Source organism: Taudactylus pleione, unplaced genomic scaffold (genome assembly GCF_031769625.1).
Source record: "Taudactylus pleione unplaced genomic scaffold, aTauple2 ptg000064l, whole genome shotgun sequence".
Classification (NCBI taxonomy): Eukaryota; Metazoa; Chordata; class Amphibia; order Anura; family Myobatrachidae; genus Taudactylus; species Taudactylus pleione.
The window spans coordinates 4,430,711-4,455,625 of record NW_028284466.1 but is presented as its reverse complement, the minus strand read 5'-3'; the positions used below and the strand labels follow the sequence as shown (position 1 = coordinate 4,455,625).

General features: G+C 45.1%; 1 protein-coding gene across 3 annotated transcripts in view; it reads right to left on the bottom strand.

The window, feature by feature from the left end:
• The window catches only part of LOC148534750 (integrator complex subunit 6-like), a 51,634-nt gene that overhangs the window by 12,315 nt on the left and 14,404 nt on the right, over positions 1–24,915 (bottom strand). For all 3 annotated transcript variants that reach the window (XR_015876706.1, XM_088465758.1, XM_088465759.1), the window contains exons 3-13: positions 12,480–12,629; positions 10,829–10,918; positions 10,480–10,663; positions 10,109–10,237; positions 9,056–9,219; positions 8,200–8,352; positions 3,792–3,924; positions 3,086–3,180; positions 1,433–1,543; positions 659–874; positions 59–182 (exon numbers count right to left, since the gene is read on the bottom strand). Coding sequence is in view for 2 of the 3 variants with exons in the window: in XM_088465758.1 (XP_088321884.1) it covers positions 59–182; positions 659–874; positions 1,433–1,543; positions 3,086–3,180; positions 3,792–3,924; positions 8,200–8,352; positions 9,056–9,219; positions 10,109–10,237; positions 10,480–10,663; positions 10,829–10,918; positions 12,480–12,629 (1,549 nt within the window). In the remaining variant the exon portion in view is untranslated. The remainder of the gene's footprint in view (positions 1–58; positions 183–658; positions 875–1,432; positions 1,544–3,085; positions 3,181–3,791; positions 3,925–8,199; positions 8,353–9,055; positions 9,220–10,108; positions 10,238–10,479; positions 10,664–10,828; positions 10,919–12,479; positions 12,630–24,915) is intronic.

Sequence of the window (24,915 nt, the reverse complement as noted above, 5' to 3'; positions counted from 1 at the left end):
TTATTCATAAATATCTTCCTATGAATGAGCAGGTTAGTAGCCAGAGACAAGGCCGTACCTTCATCTTGTCCCACAATCAGTTTATGAGTTTTCAGCAAGTTGGTCCTCATCCTCGTCAACTGATCCAGCAGATTCCGGCGTGGAATGTCGTAGGCATTTCTGTACGTCTGTGGCTTCAGATCCTAAAGGGAAGTTAGGTGCAAAACAGGTCATTTCAAATGACTCAATGAATGCACTAGATATAAAAACAAAATGATTATAATATTATACAACACGAACATCACTGAGAAGCTCTTCAGCATAAAAGGTTCAAGTATAAAGGGGTAGCACCACTGGATAATCTCATCAGTATAGGTTGAGGACCAACAGCAGAAGAAGTTTCAGAGACGTCATAGCCAGGGCTACATAACCAAAACATGGCAACGAAACCGAAATCACACCATCTGTAATATTCTAGAATAAAGCAATGGTCCTGGTACTCATGAACCCTGAGCTTCAATGAACAATCCACTGTCTAGAAATCTTAGTTAAAATAAAAGTGTGTCCCTGACATTTAAAGATGTGAAAGGTAGTGGCTTTGAAAAAAGAATAACAAGCAGTTTGCGACTTCAAAAAAGGAATAGTGATATGAATAAAGACAAAAATGTAGTCAATTTACCTTGTTTAAAAGGCCAATTTGAAATCCCGGAAACTCCTTTACATTCATTTCAGACAGTCTGATAGAGGTCTCTCCAGAGATCCCCTGTAGCAGCTGTTTGAAGTCTCTGTTGTGAACTAAAGACAGTCTTGTAGAGTTATTCTTTACTTTAAACCCAGTCTCCTGTGGGACTTTCTTTCCAACAGATGCAATGATTCTTTCAGACTCCATTTTAGTCTGGAATATAGAAAGAAATAGAAGAACATTAGGACAATGACTGAGTGAAAGCCATTACAACACCAACAATTCTTAATTAATGAGAATGAAACATATGAGACATCAAACAACCAGGAGCTACAAGCAAACGTGTCACCCACTCCCCAGGAATCAGACCCAGATGTAAGTACTGTGTACTAGTACGTCAAAGGCTCGGGTGGGTTCAATCACACAAGACACTGATGAAGTAGGTTTACAAGTGAAATTTGGGATGTACAAATATAGGATACATTATCAAACAGTCTGAAAATGTGACTCAATAGCATGAGGTTTAGATTCAATGTCTACAGCATGACCTGTAATTGGCAATGCATGGACTATGGTTGATAAAGGCAAATTAGAAAAAAATTAACCAAATAGGTTACCCCATCATTACTATTGAAGGGATATGTACTAGTCAAATAGAAATGATAGTTTATTCTGCCTTTTTATCAAAACAAAAAGAGATCCATTATAATCCTCAATTCAGAAGCCCGCAGCTTTTGACATGTGTTACTGACAATAAATAAGGTTTATTACCTGTTGGCTGAGCTTTTTTAGGTAGGAAATAATACTATAACTGAGACCACAATCCAAACTTTCAGATATTAGATTCGGTGCTCCCATCATTCTCATTGCTTTCTTTAATGGCTGGAAAAAGAAGAGAAGCATGGTGAGACCTCCATACAATACTGAACAAGGCCTTGTACACGGGCACCGCTAAGGAGACAGTGGTGTGTTCACTGCGCAGAAAAGTGGGTTATCAATGCACCAACCTCTGCACGATGCACTGTAAAGACAAGGTCTAATGAGAAGGGTTAACAATCTCACTTATATTGGGCATGACTGGCAGAACTCGCTTACAACTTGTTACCAGTTTCCGCTTTAACACGCTGCATTATATGCTCCTCTTAGAAATGCTGTTCCAGCACAAAGACCTGGTGGTTTTATCTTTTTTTAAACTGCAGAATTATCTTTTGTCCGCAGGATTTAAAGCGGCAATAATATTATAAAGGCAAATCATGCCCAGTTTTGCAGTTATTCTAAATCTTGTGGGGGTGGGGACAGCTGCTGTAGAACTACACATCCCAGCATGACCTGCCACAGGTTTAGCATGCCCTATAGCAAAACTGTGGCAGGTCATGCTGGGATGTGTAGTTCCAGTTGAAGAGCTGCATGTTGAATACCCCTCCCTAATGCTTCTGGAAGTCTTGTCTAAATCTGAAAGTGAAACATATACTGTATACCTTAAGCACAAGGTAAAAAAAAATAATTTAGTAAATCAGTACCCAGATTGAAGTACAAAGAGGTCTTTATGAAAAAGACCAGCATTACCAGATTGCAAGACTAATTGGAGCTATATCAATTTGTTCTAGTGTGACTGCCAGCAATGCTTCTTTGTACTGTGGTGTTACAACCCTAGAAGGAAATGTACATATTACTGTAACCAGGTTTAGCTAGTATGACAGAACACCTGGATCACCCAGGGCTAAGAGATTGGTAGGACAGTTAGACAATCAAAAATGTTGACACTGAGAACAGAGATAGAGTTAGGTTGAACCTGTTAATAATGCGATTTAAAGCATTGTAACAGTGTCGTCTGTACACTTCAAACATGATGTTAAAGCATTATGTTTGAAGTAGTAAAGCAGACACTAAAAAAAAAAAAAAAATTGCTTTAAATCATTAACAGGTCGCCCGGCATAAGGTGTTCGACCCAACATTGTCCCAGTCCTGTGTCAATATTTCGATTGCCGAACTGCTAACTGCATACCGGCTAAGCAACTTTAATACTAAAGCTGCATACACGCACACACACAACGATTTTGTTACCAACGATTTTATGAACGATTATCTGTCAGATTTTTTAAAGTGTAATGAACAATTTTTTTGAACTACAAACGATTTTTGCATATTCATTTAATGAAGATCGTTGAGTTGACAAATCTGACTGATCTACAAACTACAAAACGTGAACGCACATGAACGATAATCGTTCATCGTTTGACTCAGAAAGTGAACGATTATTGTTAAACGATATCATTTGACGATAATCGTTCAAAAAATAGTTTGTGTGTGTATGCAGCTTATTTGTTATTTCATTTTCAATCAAAAAAAAATTCTTGGCACATCATAACTACAGCCTGTCGTGGTTAATACAGCTTGCTTATATGGGACCTCCATCTGGCTTACCATTATAAAATATGGTGGCATAGTTTTCAAATAGTTATCGAAGGACTGGCGCCACTTCAGACTGGGCTTTAGCTTGTGCAACTTGAATAAGTCATCTGTAAAATGAATGAAAGTAAAGTTAGAAGTGTGGAATGCAATAAACAGATATAGAAAATGGATACATGTTTTGCAACATCAGAAATACTTGTCAGGGAGAAGATACACTAGCTGCCATACACCTTAATACTTGCGGCTGCAGTTTACTACATTGGTACAGTACTGAGGAAGCTGCAGCTGGAGACACTGGACTAGAACACAAGACTCAGTGTAAGCAACATTGAATATTCCTGCTATTTGTGCATGCCATGTGGGGACCTTCGCTGGATACTTCAATAATATATACTTTCAATTAACTTTCCAAACTGTGGCCACATTAACTTAATCTGGTTGATAAATGCTGTTTACTGTATGCAACGCCACTAGATAATAGTGCAAAAGATTTACCAACTTAACAGACAGACCATTAGTGATAAAGTATACAGCTGAGGGTAAAGTTCAAGGCCATGACTGTTAACTTCTGCTTTATTTTGATAACTTGGTGACAAGCGAAAACCAGACTTATTCTTCCAATACTGCGTCCAGGTCTGGCCGTGCAAGTACTTTACAAAATAAACCTCTGCATCATATTGAGAAATAAGAGACAGCAGTTTGTTGCTGAAACACTTACCAAGTAAGGGAAGTAATACAGGGTAATTGTATGGCATGACAAAAAGGTTCACACAGGTAAGAGTGGTGCTGGCTTTTAAATATCCAAATGGTTGTCCAATCTCACTGTACTTTCCACTATTGCTCACAAAAACCTGCAACAGAAAATGTAGGATCTCTAAATATTAAAAAACCTACAAGTGTCTAAAACAAAATCTCTTGCAGTATACCAGCAACCCTCAGATCAGGATCGTTTGCACTGCAATTATACCTTTTCATGGTGATATTATAAAATTAAATATCCATGGTCTTACATCACTAGTTATAAAGAGAATGCTCTACATCCTCCAGATCCTCCCAGTCAAGGTACAGAGACTTAGATTAACTGAAATGCACAGATGTTTTTTTACAATTTGTGTACAAGCTTTTTTAAACCTTCAAAATGCCACCTTCATTGGCGGGTAAAGGTTTTCAGATGTCCATCTTTAATATGCGTCTACCCATTTAAGCCAGGCTTGATTTACAAGATCACAAAAGCTCCACAATGTATCAATATGGAGGCCAACTCCTGCAAGGTCTGCTTCTACTAGACCTATGAACCCACCTAGTCATTGTCTTTCATGCTCCATATGGGACTATTGTAAAATGCATTATGAGATCACCCCCCTCAGGCATAACCCAGATTTTCTCCAGGGCTCCAGTCGTTGTGCCCCACACACGACAAAATTGAAATACCATCTCGTTAAGTTTGCTCATCTCCAAGGAGACTGTTTCCGCATTGTTTATGGGGCCAATGAACTTGAAAATGAATAGTTTCCCAATTAAGTATACATTTACCGTGTCAAAAGCAGGATACGCTTTACCCAGGCCTGTTGGAGGGGCTTGGGCCCTGCATCCCCGCTCCTCTGCCCAGGTAACAAAATGACCAGCAAACGCTGCTGTGCTGGGGAGAGAGGCTGCTGCAGTAGCAGTCGTCAGTACTCTCTCTCTCCCTCTGTGATAACGGGACCCCACCGGGTCTGACACCAGCACCCCCTTGTGCAGCCGCATGCATACTATATATTTTTTTTTAATGATTTGTAAGGAGTGGGCCTGGCCACACCTCCTTCCAGTACCAGGACCCCATGACGCAGTCAGCAGCCCTGCTTGACCAAGGGCAATTTAAATTAATATCTCAGTTGGGAACCACTGTGTTAAGAGATAGACTCTTCCTAGACATGGACTTCCTTCCCCTGTAGCAGAAAGGGGAAACCTCCAGTTTCCCTTATATGGTCACTTGAAAACCTACCAACAGAGTCCTGCAGATGGCTGGAGATCAATAGAAATTCAAAACTTAACACAGCGTTGGTCCTCAGGGAGGCACCAGATTTATTTGCTGCTACAGTTTGTCCAATCAGGGGACTCCTTCACTGCCAAATGACACTCAAAAGCAGGCATCTGAATCTACACTGAGATGCTAGCTGATTTCTGCCACACCTGTTGGGGTTCTCCATTAAATTCAGGACTACAAAACAATTATTAATGTACCTAAATTTTTATTTCTTATATAAACCAAAAAAAAGAATCATGCAACTCTACAAAAGGGAGAGGCACCAAAAGTCTATTATAGTGGTGCTGAAAAAAAAAAAGAAGCAAATTCAGCATCAGGAAAAAAGATTTGTGTTACTAATGCTGGGTACACACTGGCAGATATATTGGCCGAACAATTGATCGCCCAATATATCTTGTGTGCGCGTCGGCTAGTGTGTACCAGTGGTATATCTGAACGATATTGTTCACAGGCATATACAGTTGGCTCTGCTGCACAGCCGATGCCCAATATATCTGCAGATATATTGGGGCATCGTGAGGTGTGTACGGGCATTTGGCTGACCACCCATACACTTGCAGCAAAGGCTCTGGGAAGGGGAGCACGACATGCCCCCCAGCCAGCGGGACCCACAGCCAGATGATGGTTGGTCAGTGTGTATGAACAACCATCTGCAGATATATGTTAGCGGTGTACCCAATTTAACACAAAACATAGACCCAAAATAAAATATTTTATTAATGTTCCGTAATTAAAGGTCTCTGGTGTTTTATAAAGTAAACAGCAAATAGAAAACCGTTGGGATAGAAATAATTCCTATTGCAAGCAACCAAAAACAGAACATTAATTTGCACTTTAAGATTAACAAACAAAGCATTTTTGTCCAAAAATTTTGCTATTCACAAATCACAGCTCATTAGAAAGCAGACAAGTACAACTAGTGAGCAGATCGGTAACTGGCAAGTCTGTTCGAAACAAATTCCTGTGGTTACATACAATTAGGATCCTGGTATGATCACATCTGTTTTACATATATTTGTTGGCATATATAGGCTGATATCAGCAACATATGTCCCGGAAAAGAAAAGCTGCTGATATATATAAATAGAAAAGAAAGCCGGTTCTTATAATACAGGGATAAACAGGCATACTTCAAGGGCCACATGTGCAACCATACAACCTTCAGAGGGAGCCGCACAAGAACCTTAATTTGAAGAATAAATAGCCAGAACACTACCTTGGCACACCCACATTACTCATCCTAAAGTTTCCCCCATCTGCCCCTCACTTGCTCTAAAAATCCCACCACATACCTCTCAGACCTCCCATTGGCTCTAATAGAGCCCCAACAGGCACGCAGACATGCCCAACGCAACCTTTTACTCACCTAGGATTCTATGTACAGAGAGAGAGAGAGAGAGAAGATAAAGTACCAACCAATCAGCTCCTGTCATTTTTCCACTTTATCTCTCTCCAAGGCTTAGTACATAGACCCCTTAGTCCCTGCACATCGCAGGAAAGAGAGTGGGTCACGTGACACGGAAGTCAGCTGCTCCCACTCAGGGTTCTTCTCTACTTTATAATAAAACACAAAATAAGTGCGATTCGAGCAGCCGGCTGTCGCAGGTGAAGTTGGGGCACTTGTTACCCAACATGGTTACTGAAAGCATAATTTCATAATAGCCATACTACAAGAGAAAAAGCTATTGCTCTTTTTGTTGTTCTAGGGTTAGGAAAATACACTCACTAAACATCTAACAGGGTTCAAGCTACACTCTCAGGGGGTATATTTACCAAAATGCAGGTTTTTAGAAGTGGAGATGTTGCCCATAGCAACCAGATTCTAGCTATTATCTTCCAGAATAGGGGTGAGCAATAAGCAGCCCTCAAGGTGTTGGAACTACAAATCCCAAAATGCCTTGCAACAGTTTTACCATGGCTAAATAGCAAGCCTGTGGCAGGGCATGCTGGGATGTATAGTTCTACAACAGCTGAGGGAGCGCTTAATGCTTACTCCTATTCTAGAGGGTGCTAAAGGTTTGCATGGTTCCAAAAAAACTGCACTTTAGTAAATATACCCCTCAGAGTGTTGGCGACAGGATTACAGATACTACAGCAAATGACAACCTCATAATGAGGAAATCCCATACTACCCCATTAAAACATGTATTAAGCAGGGGCGTATCTATAATGGGTGCAGGGTGTGCAGGGCACACGGGCCCCTGGGTACAGGGGGGCCCCGCACCGCACACCCATAGGATCACTTACCACTCCGGAGTCGCACGTCAACGTGGGGTCCGGCGCTGTAAAAACGTCTGGAAAACACCAGCCATGGCCATTTTCCAGTCGTTTGCGCATGCACAGTACAGGGAAAATGCCCGGTGACCATATGCTCAGTGCGCTGCTGGCCGTCGGACAGAGAGGAGGGGGCCCATGTTGCAGACTGCACACGGGCCCCCTCCTCTGTAGAAACGCCCCTGGTATTAAGTTTACTTCTGCAGATTTATCCATTTGGGAGTGAATAGCTATGAAGGAAGCTTCGCAAAATATTTTGGAGTAAGGCATCCATTATATCTTCATGTACAGAAAGAGGGCCAAAGACCCTCATTAGGCATTTTATGGAAATACCAATGGTCTCCCTTTATTAAAGTGAACATTAAGTAAAAATAATGTAATACTGGTTTACCTGTCTGCATTATATTGTAGGCATGTAACATGTCCACCTACAAGTGACTGACTAGTATGAGAGTCGGCAACCGCCTATAACCAGGATTACTCAGGCAATGATTAAGGAGTAGTAGATACAATCAGAATATACCTAAACGTTCAATGAAAGGCACTGACAAGCCACATATGCTGGTACAGATCTCTAGTAACAATAAAAAGGAGCATATAATAAAACAGGTTTCCCCTCTATATCTTCTCCTAGTGTAACACTTCAGTTACTGGAGATCACTTAACTGAACAGTAATTACTTCTGAATCAACAACTTTAGTATTAGAAATAAGTTTATTTTAACCATCTTTTTCTCTCTCACCAAAGCCACTTCAACCCCCCCATAATATACCAGACAACCATTAAAGCCCCCACCCTCCCTTCCCACGTAGAATGGGGCACTAACCTGCCAGCAGGTGTGAGGAGACTTCCGTTCCAAAATATACTGTGTTAATGGCGATGGTTCAAGCTCATATTTGTCAAATGGTAGCTTATCAATGACCATGGGGTCGCGGTCTACGCAAGAGAATCTCACCACGGGGTGCGCAGTGCGAGGAGGCTGTGAAAAGGAGGAGGAAAAAAAGGACACAGTGTAAGACATCATTACATGTGAGAAGTGTGTGATATCATCCCAATAGTGATAAAAACTATTTGGGAAGATTCTAGTGTTAAAACTTAAGGCTGGATTACAAAGCAATCACAGTAACCATTTGAAAGTGTAAAGGGGGTATCCACTAGGCGATTATAGCAAGCGATTGCACGATAACGCAATCGCTTGCAAATAGTGCATGCATCGGGCATGTTTTGGTCATAAGCAACCAGCGATGCGCGTGCACGCTGGTCGCTTCCGACATCTATCATCGCCCGTACATGCTGGTCAATCTGACGATCTCGTCAGGTTCAGCATTGCGGGGATGATGGGTGTGCCTGGACTGAACGAGTGAACGTTAAGTCTAGGCACATCACTAGATATACAAACTAGAGCACGAGTGCAATGACGTACTCTCGTTTGTATATCTAGTAGTGGATATCATATATATAGATATATATAGATTTTTTTTTTTTTTAGGTTACTACACCATTAATAGCCAAAATGAATCCTTCCATTAGCTCATTCAGCTATGGGCTAGTCGGAGCAGCAAACAGTGGTCCCAACGCAATCTGCTGCCTGCTTTGGGCTTGCTATAGCATGTGTGAGAATCTGCGGACTCCATTTGTCTTAGGACACGTTCACTGTAAACTCATCTTGAAAATGCACTTACCAGTGTTGGAGAGTTCTGATCAGGCCAAAAGGATTCGGGGATTGGCCAGTGTCCAACAGGAACGCCAGTTTTGGGATTAGGTCGCACGTAGATAAGTTTATGACAGCTATGCCATGCTTGCTGAGCAAAAGAATTAATGGACCTGAGGGAATCTGTAACTCCATCTAGAGAGATTAAAAAGCAGTGGTGAAAAAAAAAAAAAAGTGTTTTTAAGTCTTGTTAATTACTGAAAGCAGGCTCGGTTCATAATGACACGGGATTGCTCTGTAGTTAGAGAATTAAGTGTTATAATGCGGAAAAGCTGCTGGTGCCCAGTTAGACTGAATTCTGCTTCCACTCAGCAGTTTGCTGGAAGCTGGCATTCCACTAGCACATCCCCCGATTAGCTTACAACAGCAAAAGATTTGCAGACTTTATATGGCTGAAAATCATCAGCTATGTCGATAGGTAACCAGAGAGGTACAGGGAAGAAATGTGTCTGGCATGCCTTAACTAGAAAAACCCTTTCATGGGAAATCAGAGTTTTGGTCTATATCCAATGTTTTTCTTCACAAAAACGTCCACTGGGTAGTCAGCACAAACTCTATTTAGGTACATTTATTAATGTGCGACAGCTACAATAACGCTTGCTGTGCCAATGTTAAATTTAGTATAGTCTGCAAATATCAACAGAACAGCACTGACTAATGGCCACTTTATGGAACTGTATTATTGCCAAGCTAAATGGTCTTTAAAATAACCTCAAACATAGGAAATCCATAATTTGTGTTCATTCTAGCACCCAGCAGCTCCTCTTTCCTGCCTGGGGTGTCGCTCTCTGCTCTGGCACCTCTAATACACTCAGCTAATGCAACAAACTGCTGAGATCTAGACTACAGTGTGCTAGAAGCACCAGAGCAGAGAGCACCACCTCAGGCAGGAAAGTGGAACTGCACAGGTTGTGACAGGTGCAGGGTGCTAGAACATAATTTTAAGCATAGACAGATCGACAAAAACATAATTGTTATGGGGTTAATTACAACACCCAATATACTAGTCATAAGAGTCCTTTACCTTCACCATTAGGAACAGGGTCTGGGCCAGTCTTCTCAAAGTTGATCACAACTCCACTCTGAACCTTTTGAACCAGAGACTCCAAGCACTGGTTCAACATCCTCTGAGTCCGCACGCAGTATGAACGACCTAGAAAAATAAAGCAAAATTAGTAAACGTAAACCCATTATATATAATGCAGCATAACTTTTACAGAATGGTATCCAATGGGCAAATAAAGGGTTAACAGGCAAATTCATAAACTTGTAATAACTGCAAATCACACATAACCAGGCCATGCAAACTTACAAATAAATCTGTGCTTCTCAAATAAGCTTTCAGAGCTTCTGCGTAATGTAACATAGCAGTAATGGGTGGAGGAGACCTCTTACCTCCGGTGACTTCACACATCTGAGTAACAGCAGACTCATCAGAGGGTACACTGCCCAGCTGTTCCGGCTCCACAGACGATGCGCCAGGAAGGCGAAGCACAAGTGCAAACAACCTCTGGTCCCACCGAAATGGTTCTTTAGTGAGCTCACTTCCAGGCAACGGTGAGTTTAGAGGAAGATGGAGCTAAAGGAGACAGAGGATTTAAAAATAAATGACAATGATTCCTGACAATCTTCACCGACTAATTCTACATCATGTATAAGGACAGCTAATGTGTAAAGCGATGTAGTAACCAAAAACAGTGCAATATAGATCAGTCATGAAGGTGCAAGCCATAAGAGCACTCACCTCTTCCTGCACACCTGATGGACTTGTAAGCTTGTTGCCGTCTGTGATTGTAATTAAAATGGAGGGCTCCAGAAAGAATGGATTTCTTCCCTTTAAGACAAATAGCACAGTTTCATTCAATGTTTAGAAGCAAATACATGTATATAGCTTTCTGAGAGGTGATTCAGTACTTTACTGAATCGTAAAGCTGCACGCAAGCAGCTTTGCAATTCCATCCTTGCAAACAAGCAAATGCAGCAGGAGGTGTATGACACCCCCTGCTGCATCTGCGAGCCCACACTGCGACCGAGGTCGCAGGCTGGTGTAACCATTGCGACCATGCTGAGTTAAGGCTCCCATACACGGTGCGATGCACCGTGTAGGGCGACTGCAGACCCGTTGGCAGACTGATTGTGCTGTCACCAACGGCATTCGTTCGGTCCCCGCAGACCGCACGATATGCCGGCTCCACCTCTCATCCATTTGAATGGGATCGTACATCACATCCCAGATCATGGTACTGCAGGAAGACCGTGGGAGCGCTCAGCACAATATCAGGTACGATATCGCGCCCATACACGGCACGATATAGCACCAATATCGTGCGGATCCGTGAGATCGGCACGTATATCGTGCAGTGAATGGGGGCCTTAAGCCTCAGCTCACTCAGGCTGGCCGGCTTGCGTCTCCAAGAAAACGGGGCAGACATGCCCCATATTTCGGGAACGCGGGCCACCCCCCGCATCTCCCAGTAAAATGCCTCTGCCTGTCAATCAGGAAGAGGAATAGAATGAGCTGCGTGCGATCACGCAGGACTGGTTCGCAGAATGGGTCCTGCACTCACGCACATTCCCGATAATCGGGAATTTGTGTTCAGCATCTGAATTAGCCAGAGACACTTCAGACATGTAATCTTACTGCAATCAGTAGAGCAGCCACCCATGACTTGGCTAAGGACACGAGTCAAAATGTCAGCAGCTGAGGGACACAAGCTACTGTAACGAGACTAGTACAGTACACAATGTCAGAGACTAGAAACACCACATCTAAAGCTGCACCATTCACCAGGCGACACAGGACACTGCCTGCGGTATGATACAGACAACCAAATGTTTCAATACTGGAGCCACTGCCATCTCAATGTATACTTTATAGAAATATAGAATTTGACAGCAGATAAGAACCACTTGGCCCATCACATCTGCCTCTTTTGTAACCTTAGGGTAACCTCAACCCTATTTGATCCCTAGTTCTTTATAAATATATCCTAATGTCTATCCCAAGCATGTTTAAACTGCTCTCCCCAACTCCACCATTACAGTCCATGTTCTAAGGTTATCCATGATTGAGCACAGGTGAAAATTAGTAACTCACTCAATGTGGATTTTAGCCTTCTGGACTAAAGCATGGATATCATTAAAACCTGGACTGTAATGAGAGTTTGGTTACCTCTGCTCTACTATATTTGCCTCTACCACCTCTGATGGGAAGCTATTCCACTTATTCACTACAAAGTAATTTTTCCTCAAATTACCTCAGAAAAGTGATAACCCTAAACAAAGTAATATACAGATACTTAAAAAGTCTAATCTCTGTGAAGAAAAAGGAAACGAAACAGTATAACTATGGTCATAGTACATTTTATATTTTATTGTCACATTGTTATACATACCTGGCCATAGTTATCGATTCCAGACACCAACCTATTCAAATTGAGTAAGTCAAAAGAAGATCTCAGTGCCTGGCCGAGGGTGCTGAGGCCTGTGGCTTGCAGGTTCTTCAGCTCATTCATAAACGTTGCATGATTCTCCTTCCAGCCGGCCTGCGGATAAACGGACAATTAAAATAAAGATCCGAGGACAGCTTCCATTTTGTAAAGCAATTACTTACATGAACAAACAAGTGATCCCGATATAGGTTTAAACTTCTGGAAATAGCTGTAAAAACCTAGCTGAGGTCATCGCTTGGGTGGTCATTAAGAAAGCTGGTGTATTATAAGGAATAATGTTCCCTCTACGGTCAATGATAATGAATATTAGAAGTCACCTTGGAAATCCAGGACATGTATTAAGCACTGAATTAGAATATTCTCCTAACTTACTATACAGGATGCATGCCAAAAGTGTCCTTATACACTGTGCCTTCAGTTGCACCAAATAGCCCCCCTCAGTGCGCCAGGACCTGGGCAACTTGGCCGCACCTAGCGCCTTTCTCGCTCAAAATGTGCATTTTACTCGCATAAATATAACAACGGGGAAATGACAAAACTACATTGCTAGCTTACACTGATCAATTTGATGTTCGACATTTGTACATCTGTGCGCGACTGAATCGATGTAAAAATAGCTCCAAAGCCAAGATCTATTGTACTTAATATTTAACTTTGTATGTGTGTAAAGCCAATTCCTGTTAATGTCGCAACCCAGTGTCTCTAGAACAGAGTGGCTTTTTGCTGCATCTGCGATGCAAAATTTAAAAGCACGCTACTCCCCTCAGTGTCTCAATTGCGCCGGCCATCTCGTGCCGTATGGCGCATAGACACTAGTAGTATGAGGATACATCTGTATTTGAAACACTATTGTATATTTCAATTTTCAATTATGTTATACAGTAACTATCAATGGCTAAGAGGAATAAAACAAACTGAATTACATATCTATTATATATACATATATAAGACTATAAAATAATAAAATGTATTGTTACACACCATCTCCAGATAAGAAAATTAAAAGCAACATATTTAATGCTAATCAATTAAACAATATCATGAACTAGGCATACACACACACACACAAATAATTCTCCAGTATGAGGTATGTGGGCTGTAGCACAGATTACATTAGCACATTGGATGTATCATGTCATACAGAAACATGTCTGACACCAATCTTCCCTCACATCTCTTTTCTAGGCTGTTCACAGAGATGCTACAGCTGGTTCAATATCCAAGTCACTCACTGTGGGAGTGGAAGTAGAGAAGAACCAAGTAAAGAGAACATAGATGGAGGCATAATCCTCAGGCGTTTGATCAGATCCTATTCACAGATGTAACATTAGTTTGTCTAACACAGACCTGGATAAACTGAGTTGTAAGGACTCAGCCAATAATTGAAAGAAAAATAGGATTAGTACAAAAATGTGACAATATACGCATAATGCAATGATGTGACACAGACCTGGGGGGAGATGTACTAAGCACTGAAAAGTGATAAACTGGAGAGAGTCATAAACCACCAGCCACTCAGCTCATGTTACAGGCTGTGTTTGAAGAATGACAATTAGGACCCGATTGGCTGGTGATTTATAACTCTCCAGTTTATCATTTTTCAGTGCTTAGTACATCTGTCCGTGGTCTGCACACCTAGTTTACTGCATCCCAGTGGCAAACTTTTTTTTTTTTTTTTATATTGCCAAAATTATCTGGGAATGTGATCTTATTTCAGTGTTTCACCATCAATGACTGAAGTATTGGGTTTCCCCCCCCTTCTCCAGAAAACCCATTCCGGTCTTTCCATTACCAAAGGAATTTTTCAGCTTTGTAAGACTAATTTAAAAAAACAAACAAACAAAAACAAAACAAAACAAATTTTGCCATGCACAGTGTAAGCACAAAACCCTTTATATTTGTCTGTTACAGAAGTGACACTTGTACAGCACGGGGAGAGCAGATGTGCACACAAGCAGTCTTTCACCTTACAGACTTCCTTCAGGAAGAACATGATTAAGACTGCAGAGCAGCAGACGCATACTAAATCTGGGAGCAATGAATTCCCAAAGTGAGCTATCCTTGAGAAACCAGACAGACAGGCGGGCGTACAGTCCGTGTGTGACCCACTAGCTGCCCATATGAATGCAGCAGGAGTAAGGAATGAGCAACACAAATTCTAAGCAAACAAGCTATTTTACTGACCATTACTAAAATAGGTATGGGCCTAAGTTATTAACCTACAAGTGCCAGGCCTTGGTCACATGGGCACCTGTGGCATATCCAAAAGTAAACCTTATATGTGCAAGGGTCAGAAGACTATAGTGACTGCAGTATGTACTTGCTATAAAACCACATACGCTATGCCAACCAAGGTGTGAAGACTTTTCACAAGTATAAAATCCAACCTCCGTAATGGCTCTGTACTGTTCTCTAGGAAGTAAAAGCTGTTTTTGTGTCCTCGTATATGGGAGCATTAAGCCTAACATCTAAACACCCCCTTGAAAATTGCCAGTCTCTCCCACACTGTCGCTGGCAAAGCAGTTTCCGATTAATCTGGCAGTTGTAAGGGTTAATGTACACAAAGTATCCTACAAACAGTAGAAGGCCGATACAAACTCAAGCACTTCATATATATTTAATATGGACAGTTCACCCTATTTTTCAGTACTGCTTTAGAACAGATGCTTCTTGATCATCGCCTCAATACCACTTAAAATGTAATTAGTACATGCACTCCTTAGCAATAACAGAACTAAATGGTGTGTTTTATTATCCAATTTCTTGAGTTGGTAACACATCTAGAGCAGATAAATTACCTCCACTTCTCTAAAGTATTTTAGACACTCGTTAAAACAGAACTCATAGAATGCCGATTACCCAAGCTAACTGTGGCAGAGCGTAGCTCGGATAGACAGTTTTTTGGATAACTGCACGTGGATTAAAGTATACAGTACAAAAAAAAAAAAAAATGCCCTTATCTTGCGCTATGAATAAAAGTTGCTGCACCTCCAAAAGAACCAGTTAGTGGGAACCACAAATACACAAAAAAACACTTAGAGAGTGCATAGATCCCTAAGGGGTAAATTTACTAAGAATCAAGTCTGGACGAGTTTGCTTTTTTTTAACTCGATTAGCGTCGCCGAAACGCAGGTGGTTTGAGGCTCCTGAAACTCTCAAATTTACCAAGAAGCGATTTTAGCTGAGAGTGAGATGGCCGATGGTGAAGCAGAACGAGATATTTCCCCGGAGTAGCACGTTTTGCAGGAGATTACTCTCCCGAGCAAGCAGCCTGCACATATTAGTGAGATATGTGAAGGCTGCTTGTGTTCTGTGGTGTTAAAAACGGGTTAAATGTAAAAAAAAAAAAAAAAAAATATGACATGACATAGGGTTGCTCATAGCTCACTGTTGCATATACTTACACTACACGAACTGACAGAACGTTACATGTAGCGGCCGCTCAATGGCTGGTCCCACGTTTATTTACAGGCAGAAACATACATGGATCACAGCGATCTGTGTAGGTTTCTGCCAAACTCGCAGTCACAGGCAGGTGAATTTTTTTCACGAGTTTTTACTGGAGTGTTTTCCCTTCTCATGAGAGTTTAGAAACTCTCTGCTTGGTAAATTCCCGAATCCTATCTTCACTTGGGAAGAGGTGCTCGAGTTTAGCAGATGGTGAATTGAAGAGTTTGCCAACTCTCCAGTATTTTCCCATAGCAAAAGAGGAGTTCTCTCTCTCTCCCGAGTTTACATTAGTAAATTTGCGAGTGGGAAAAAAAAGCCCAAACTCTCCCGAGTTTGCCATCTCAGCCAAACTTGATTCTTAGGGGCAAATATACTAAGTGTCATTAGATACACCAGTCCCAAAAGTGTAAATGTCCTTTGAAAATAATGTATTTTTAAAAGTTGGGCGATAAGTTCCATAAACGTCCTAGAGGAATTCTTCAATCCCCTTCGTGATTCAAATTTCCTTCTTTTTTTTTTAAGAAATATGGAACAGCTTCTGTTCAGTTGATAGATGGATCTGTACTTCTCAAAAACAGTTTCTAAAAAAGACCCATGCAGCAGATGGGCTGTGCTTAGTGAAGGAAGCAGGAAATGGTGACTCTGACCGTGAGAGTGCTGGGATCAGCTGGGCGCAGTTAGCGTACGAGAAGATCTTGAGCCTCTCTGGCATAACAATCACTTTACGGTGGGTCGCACTAGTAGGCGCAGTCTGATCTAATAAAACAAAGCACCAAAATAAAAAATACAAGAAAACCCTAGGCATGTCGGAATAATGGTAAGTATCAGGGAGTGCGTTACTTCTGCCAAAGACACTTTAATACATGGAGCGTGTCATCCATTGACAACATGTTCCCGGCAGGCGCAGAGACTCTTCTTCAGCCCACCAGACTGCAGCGAAGTATTATTCTGCAACTATGGCTAGGTACACACTGGAGCGTCGGGCATTCGTTCAGACATTGGACCGAATGCCAGTCAGTGATTGTGCGTCCACACTGGATGACTTTAAATCGACGTAACGATCACAGTTATTCAGTCATTCATCACCAATGCACTGGCTGCTAGCGATATCGCTAGGTTTGATGTTCAACACATCAAACCTGGTGACCATCGCTAGCGACTGCAGGACCGCGCAAACATGCGTACTGAACGATGTAGGCAATATATACCGCTGCAGTGTGTACCCAGCTTAAGGACAGAGTTTGAGAACCTGTGGTATAGATGGAAGACCTTTAGGGATGATGCGAAGTTGGACTTGTACCTCCTACATACATTTTGGCTCTGTACATGCAGAAAATATTTGCCGCATGTGTATGCAGATTTGTTAGTCGGACACTTGCGCCTGTCTACTACTCGAGAGGCGAGACTGGGGTGGAAGAGAAAGAACATTTAGGGTATGTTTGCATAGTTGCAAACTTGTGCAGGCCCGCACAGAAACACAAATATGACTGCAAGTTATATCAATTATGGGTGCCTGAGGAGAGGTCATTAACCTGCAGGTTCCGATTAGCGCATTGCAGATTAATCCCTAAAGCAGATAGGTGCATGCTTCATTGCTAAAGCAAATATGATTTTGTGCACAGATTTTAGCAAGATACTCCACAACCGCAAACACATGGTTGGGTGATTGTTTTGGGTACCCGTAGCTCTCGTCTAAAGTGACCGGGAGCTATTCAATTGTTTTGGGCACCCAGCACCGAGGCTGCACTTAGCGCGGATTTCTGCTCGCAACTTCCTCAGGTGCAAGAAGAAATCCATACAAAGCAGGACTTCTGGGCCAAGTGCGAGTGCACCTTGTCTGCAGGGTGCCCGGCCTTTAGCATGGGAGAAGTCGCTTTACGGTTGCCAACTTGTTGCTGAGTCTAGTAAGAGTAGGCCAAGTGCGGCACTTCGTGAACTTTACCATTCCGGGCACCAATGGTGTTGTTCTGTACAAAGTATAATGATCACAGTTAGACAGAATGTGTTTTGCAGTCTGTTGAATTCACGAATGGATATTCAAGAAAAGTATCCAGCAACAATAACCAATGTACAAAGGGCCTGGCAATAGAGAGAGAGATAGCACTTAACTGTGTACCTGGACAAACCATGTTGCAATGCAAGGGGTGTAAAATATGAGATATGGTAAGAACTTACCCTTGTTATCTCTATTTCTACGAAGTCCATAGGGTTCCACAGGATACCTTGGGGTATAGGTGTGACGTCAGTCGCAGGGCACCATAGAGTTAAGCTTTCAGCCTCCCAGGATGCACTAGGTCCCCCTCCTATACCCCGCCCCCGGGCCAAGGCACCTCAGTTAGTTACCAAGCCATAGGCCGGAGGAGGAGAAGGAAGAGAGAGAACAAAGATCTGGACACATACAAGAATCACATTCTCACCAGAGGGAGACGGAAAACCGGTGACCAGAGCAAAGCCCATCTGCAGCACAGGTGCGACAGGGCGGGAGTCCTGTGGAACCCTATGGACTTCGTAGAAATAGAGATAACAAGGGTAAGTTCTTACCATATCTCATATTTTCTACTTCAGGGTCCATAGGGTATCCACAGGATACCTTGGGGATGTCCCAAAGCAGTATCCTTTAAGGGTGGGGACGCTCCTGTGCAGAAAGGAGAATCCGCCGCCCGAAGGAAGCATCCTGAGAGGCGAAGGTGTCAAACCTGTAATACCTCACGAAGGTATGGACAGAAGACCATGTAGCAGCCTTGCAGATCTGAACTGCCGAGGCACCACGTCGAGCTGCCCACGAAGGACCCACAGACCTAGTGGAATGAGCCTTCAGAGAAGGAGGGACCGGTAGGCCTTCATGAAGATAAGCTTCAGAAATAGCCATACGGATCCAGGCTGCCAAAGTTTGCTTTGAAGCAGGCCAACCCTTTTTACAGAAGCCATAGAGGACAACAAAGCGTCCGACTTCCTAAACAAAGTGCGGTCAACATAAGTCCTTAAGGCCCGCACAACATCCAAAGAGGCCTCACCCACGGAAAGACCCGGTGAGTTAAAGGCCGGAACAACTATTTCCTCGTTAACATGAAACTGGGAAACAACTTTGGGAAGAAACTCGGGCCGAGTGCGGAGCACTGCCCTGTTCCCATGAAAAACCAAGAAAGGGGGTCTACAAGAAAGAGCCCCTAACTCAGAAACACGTCTGGCTGAAGCAACGGCCAGAAGGAAAACAGTCTTAGCTGTTAGCCATTTAATATCCACTGAGCCCAGTGGTTCAAACGGCGGTCCTTGGAGAGCCCTCAGGACCACAGCCAAATCCCAAGGCGCCACAGGTGGAACAAAGGGCGGCTGAATACGGAGAACACCTTGCATAAAGGTGCGCACATCCGGGATTGTAGCAATCCTACGGTGAAACCAGACAGATAGGGCCGAAACCTGTACCTTCAAAGAAGCAAGGCGAAGCCCATGATCTAGTCCCGCTTGCAGGAAGGCGAGAATCCGAGACAGACGAAACTCCCGCGGTGCATAACCTCTCGGTCGACACCACTGGAAGAACGTATGCCACACGCGATGGTATATCCTCGCGGAAGACGGTTTCCGAGCTCGTAACATGGTACGCACCACAGAGCTGGAAAACCCCCAGGACCTCAGCATGGCCGTCTCAACAGCCACGCCGCCAAAGACAGCCGAGTCAGGTCCGGGTGAAGACAAGGACCCTGAGACAGAAGGTCCGGTCGTAGCGGCAACCGCAGAGGACTGTCCACGGACAGACCCTGAAGGTCTGAGAACCAGTGCCGTCTGGGCCACGCGGGAGCTATCAACAGGAGCGTCCCTCCTTCCTGTTTGAATTTCCGGATTACCCGTGGAAGAAGGGAGACCGGAGGGAACAGGTATGCGAACCTGAACGTCCACCGGACGGACAGAGCATCCACCAGAGACGCCCCTTCGTCTCTTGTGCGAGACCCGTACACCGGCAACTTGTTGTTGTGCCGGGACGCCATGAGGTCGATTTCTGGAAGACCCCACCTGTCCACCAGTAGTTGAAAAACGTCCGGGTGCAGGGACCATTCCCCTGGATGAACGTCCTGGCGACTTAGAAAGTCCGCCTCCCAATTTAGCACTCCCGGGATGAAGACCGCTGATATGGCCGGAAGATTGCGCTCCGCCCAAACCAGGATCCGAGAGACCTCTACGAGAGCCGCCCGACTGCGAGTTCCTCCTTGCCTGTTTATGTAGGCCACGGTGGTAGCATTGTCCGACTGGACCTGCACCGGGTGACCCTGGAGAAACCGCTGTGCCTGCAGGAGAGCATTGAAGACCGCACGGAGTTCCAAGATATTTATTGGAAGCTCCGCTTCTGTCGGTGTCCACCTGCCCTGGAACAAGTGTGGACCCGAAACTGCTCCCCAGCCCCGAAGACTGGCGTCCGTTGTCAACAGGACCCAATTTGGAACCCAGAACGGACGTCCCTTGTTGAGGTGGGTCGTCTTTAACCACCACGCAAGGGACAGGCGAACCTCCGGGGTGAGCACAATCGTCTGGGACTTCAGAGACTGAGGCAGCCCGTTCCACTTGGACAGGATCAGGTGCTGCAGAGGTCTGGAGTGAAACTGGGCGTATTCCACCATGTCGAACACCGACACCATGGAGCCCAGTAACCTCATCGCCGAGTGTAAGGACACCCGGCGGCTGTGCAGACAACTGCGCACCCTTGACTGTAAAGCAGAGATCTTGTCCTCCGTCACGAAGATCCTTTGCTGTCCCGAGTCCAATAAGGCTCCAAGATGCAGAATCCTCCGAGACGGGATTAGAGTGGACTTCTGCCAGTTGATTAGCCAGCCGTGCCGTTGCAGCAGTGCAATGGTCAGGTCCAAGTGGTGTAACATGAGCTCTGGAGATCCTGCCACCAATAACAGGTCGTCCAAGTACGGCAACATGCGGACTCCTTGCAGCCGCAGAGAAGCCGCCATGACCGCCATAGCGTCCTGTATGTCCAATGACACCATGTAGTCCCCAGGTTCCAGCGCCAGAATGATGGACCGTAGGGTCTCCATCCGAAACTTCGGGACCCGCAAAGACTTGTTGAGTGCTTTGAGGTTAAGAATCGGACGATATGACCCATTGGGTTTCTGTACCAAAAATAGATTTGAATAGAAACCCTGGCCCCTCTGGGAGAATGGAACAGGCACTATAACTCCAGCCTGGAGCATAGTGTGCAATACCTTCCGCAGCTCTGTAGCCTTGTTCCGGTCTGATGGTAGACCCGTGGTGAAGAATCGAGCCGGGGGTCTGTGCCGGAAGGAGAGGGCGTACCCGTGAGAGACCACCTCCAGAACCCAAGTGTCTGTCGTAGTGAACGACCAACACCGGGAGAACTGCAGCAGGCGGCCTCCCACCCTGGGATCCCCCAAGGGGAGACCCGGACCGTCAGGCCGCAGGCTTGTCATCTGGCTTGGGGGCCGGACGTCTGGTACTCCATGCCTGTTTCCGGGGCTTGACCGATTTCTTAGGGCCAGCCTGTCGAGGAAACGACTGTGGTTTGGGCCTGCCCTGGGCCCTAGATGACCGAAAGGACGATGGTCCAGAACCAGAAGGAGCAGCGGCCGACGGGAGACAAGCAGATTTGGCTGCCGCCAGCGTGGCCACAATCTTATCCAGATCCGGACCGAAGAGAACTTCTCCGGTAAACGGCAACGCTTCCAGACCTTTCTTGGATCTGCGTCCGCCTTCCAGGATCGCAGCCACAAGGTGCGACGAGACCGCTGCTGAAGAAATTCTAGACACCAGAGTACTAATGTCTAGAGCCGCCTCGTTGATGTAGGTGGCCGAATCACGGAGATTGCCAATCAACTCCGCCTGTTCGGCCGGACAGTCGGATTCAAAAGAAGCCTCTAATGAATCCGCCCAGCGCTCCATCGCTCTGGCAACCCAGCAAATGGCCATAGCCGGCCGTGCTGCCCCCCCTGCAAGGGAATAAGCGGACTTCAGGCAGATTTCTACCTTGCGGTCCGTAGCATCCTTAAGGGAGGACATGGATGGCATTGGCAATGTGGCACTACGGACAAGACGGGTCACGTGAGAATCCACCTGTGGAGGGGATTCACACTTAGCAAAATAATTATCCGCGAACGGATAAGCCACCGCCAGGCGTCTCTGCGGCTGGTATCTTTTGCCAGGTTGTTTCCACGCCTCCTCTAAATGGTCCACCAACTGACCCGAAAGAGGAAAGACTGTGGCATCGCCCTTCACATCTTTGAAAAAGGCATACTTAGATTTAGCCGCTGGGGGAACTTCGTCCTCAATCACCAAGGCTGTGCGGACCGCCCGAATAAGTCCAGGAATATATACTTTGGACTTAGCATCAGCGTCCTTAGTATGGAAAGGTTCCTGATCGTAAGGATCCAGAATCTCCCCATCATCAGACGTCCCTTCGTCATCCTCATAAGGAGCGGACAGAGACGCCACCGGCCTTTTATGAGGCCGCATCACAGACTCCCCTTGCAACACATCCGACAAGTGCTGTACAGAACTCGTCAGGGAGTTAACCCACGCTGGCTCCTGAGAACCCGGGAGCGGGGAAATAGGGAGACTGTGGGGTACCACCAATTGTCGTGGGAACCCCTGCATGGGTGACGACACCACAGACTGCTGGGACAAACCCATCGGAGTAAACGCGGGCTGCGGAGCTAACTGGCCCACTAAAGCTGTTAACGCCTGAGCGAAACAAGCCCAGGGCGGCTCCTGTACCGGTGCTGTAACCGTAATAGGCCGCGCCATGGACAAACACTGCCGGCAAAGGCCCTCCGCGCTACCCTCCCCCTCCGCTAACGGTACTTTGCACGTGGTACACTGTAGCCGGAGGGGAAAATCACTTTCAGACATGATGGCACCACGTATGTGACCTCTCTCACCAATTAAGTATTAAATAGGCGAGAGACCACCCTGCAGCACCGCACCGCAAGGGCTTTAGCAGAAAGAACAGGGACAGTAATAAAGCTGACAGTTTAGAGAAGAAAAGTTACAGGCAGCGCTAGCACAGTCACATACAATGCAGAGAAATAACAATTCCTGCACTAACAGCGCTGATCACTCAACTACACAGACACAGGGCCTGGTAGGACACAGCGCTGCATACACAGACCTGAGCCACAGCGGAGGAGAGGTATGCGGGGGGACCCAGACCACGATGCTTCCTTCCAGACTTCCAGCAGCGTTCACCATGCGTTGCAGAGAAGATGGCCGCCGAGGAGCAGAGAGAAGCTGGCCTGGGGGAGGAGCGCTGACACAGGACCAGTCAGCACAGTGCAGAGAGGGCTGTGTGCAGCGGGGGAGGCGCCGGCTGTGAGACAGGGAAGGCGCGCTCCCCTGGCATGCATTTAACCCCTGGGACGCCGCAGCGCTACCGCTCTGCTGCGGTCCGCTGTCCCAGGGGGTAGTGGAAGCGCAGGTTGGTCGCCTGGCTCCACGCTGCAGCCAGTCCCCAGGGAGCCCCCTGCCTGGGGACTTAGGACCATGTGATCAGCGGGGACCCACCGCGGGACCCCGCTGCTTACCTCTGTCCCCCTTGAATCCGGCCATGGTCCGGAGCATCTGGGGTCACCGCTAGCTGTGACCCCAGACGCCCACCAGCATCCCCGGATCAGTACCGGCGTTCTGGTACCGGCGGGGTGTAGGGAAGACAGCATGGACGTCAGGACTGACTGTCCATGCTGTTCATCCAGATGTGCAGCCACAGCTGCATGAAGAAAAAGCTTCAGGGGCTCTTCTAGCCCCCACTCCAACAGGTGCACCCGACTCCGGCCGGGCACCAAACTAAACTGAGGTGCCTTGGCCCGGGGGCGGGGTATAGGAGGGGGACCTAGTGCATCCTGGGAGGCTGAAAGCTTAACTCTTTGGTGCCCTGCGACTGACGTCACACCTATACCCCAAGGTATCCTGTGGATACCCTATGGACCCTGAAGTAGAAATACATATTTTATTTTTTTTTGCATGTAGGGTAAATACTGGCTGCTTTTACATGTAGCCCACAAATACTGCACAGCTTTATTATTACTCTACAATTCAGTTTGGATACCTCACTCCCAATCTAAATCTCTCTGTACATTTTAAATCTGCCCCACCTGCAGTGCAGCAAGGTTTCACCAAGATGATCAGTTGAGAGAGAGATCTCACTCCATTCCCAACTCTGAATCAGGCCCAAAGACTAGAACAATTGCACTCAGCACTCTATTATTGACTAACAAAATTAGTTAGCGGTCTATTGAAGCTGGTCCATCATTTTTTTTTTCCCCTACTGGTACATATTGTATGGTATTATGGGCTCAATCCAATTAGGTGCGAATGGAGAGTAGCGAGTTTCTTGAAACTCGCACATTCACAGTGAAGCGCGCTCCCGAGAATTCCCCAATCCAATGAAAATGCATATTCGCAGCGGAGGTGTGCAAATTTACTGCCAAATGAGATTTGCGAGAGACGCATGAAAATGTGGGGAAACCATCCTGGACCCCCCAAAAATTGATAATTTCTTTAGCAGGACCGTATAGAGGCCTGTCTGTGGGCATTAGGAAGGTACTGTAGGTTTTTAAATATAGTGTCAAATGGCTGATTTGCTTTTGTTTTTTTTAAATGCAAGAAAATTATAAACAAACTTTTTTCATTTAATCTCAAAACTAAACAAAAAAATAAAAAAGTAGGGAAAAGGATGATTTTGGGGTACTTTGAGGACACCTTGAAAAGAAAAAAAAAACGTTAAAACAGTTTTTCAACTAAAAAATAATTGCAATTAAATTTGGGGTGATTAAACTAACGAAAAAGTAGATTTTGGGGTAATTTGTTGCCAATTCCCCCCCCCCCGAATGACATTACTGGACTAATTATTCGAATTGGAAACTTCCAAATGCCTAATTAGTCATTATGGGGTGGGGGGGTGGGCTTGTCCAAGGGATTC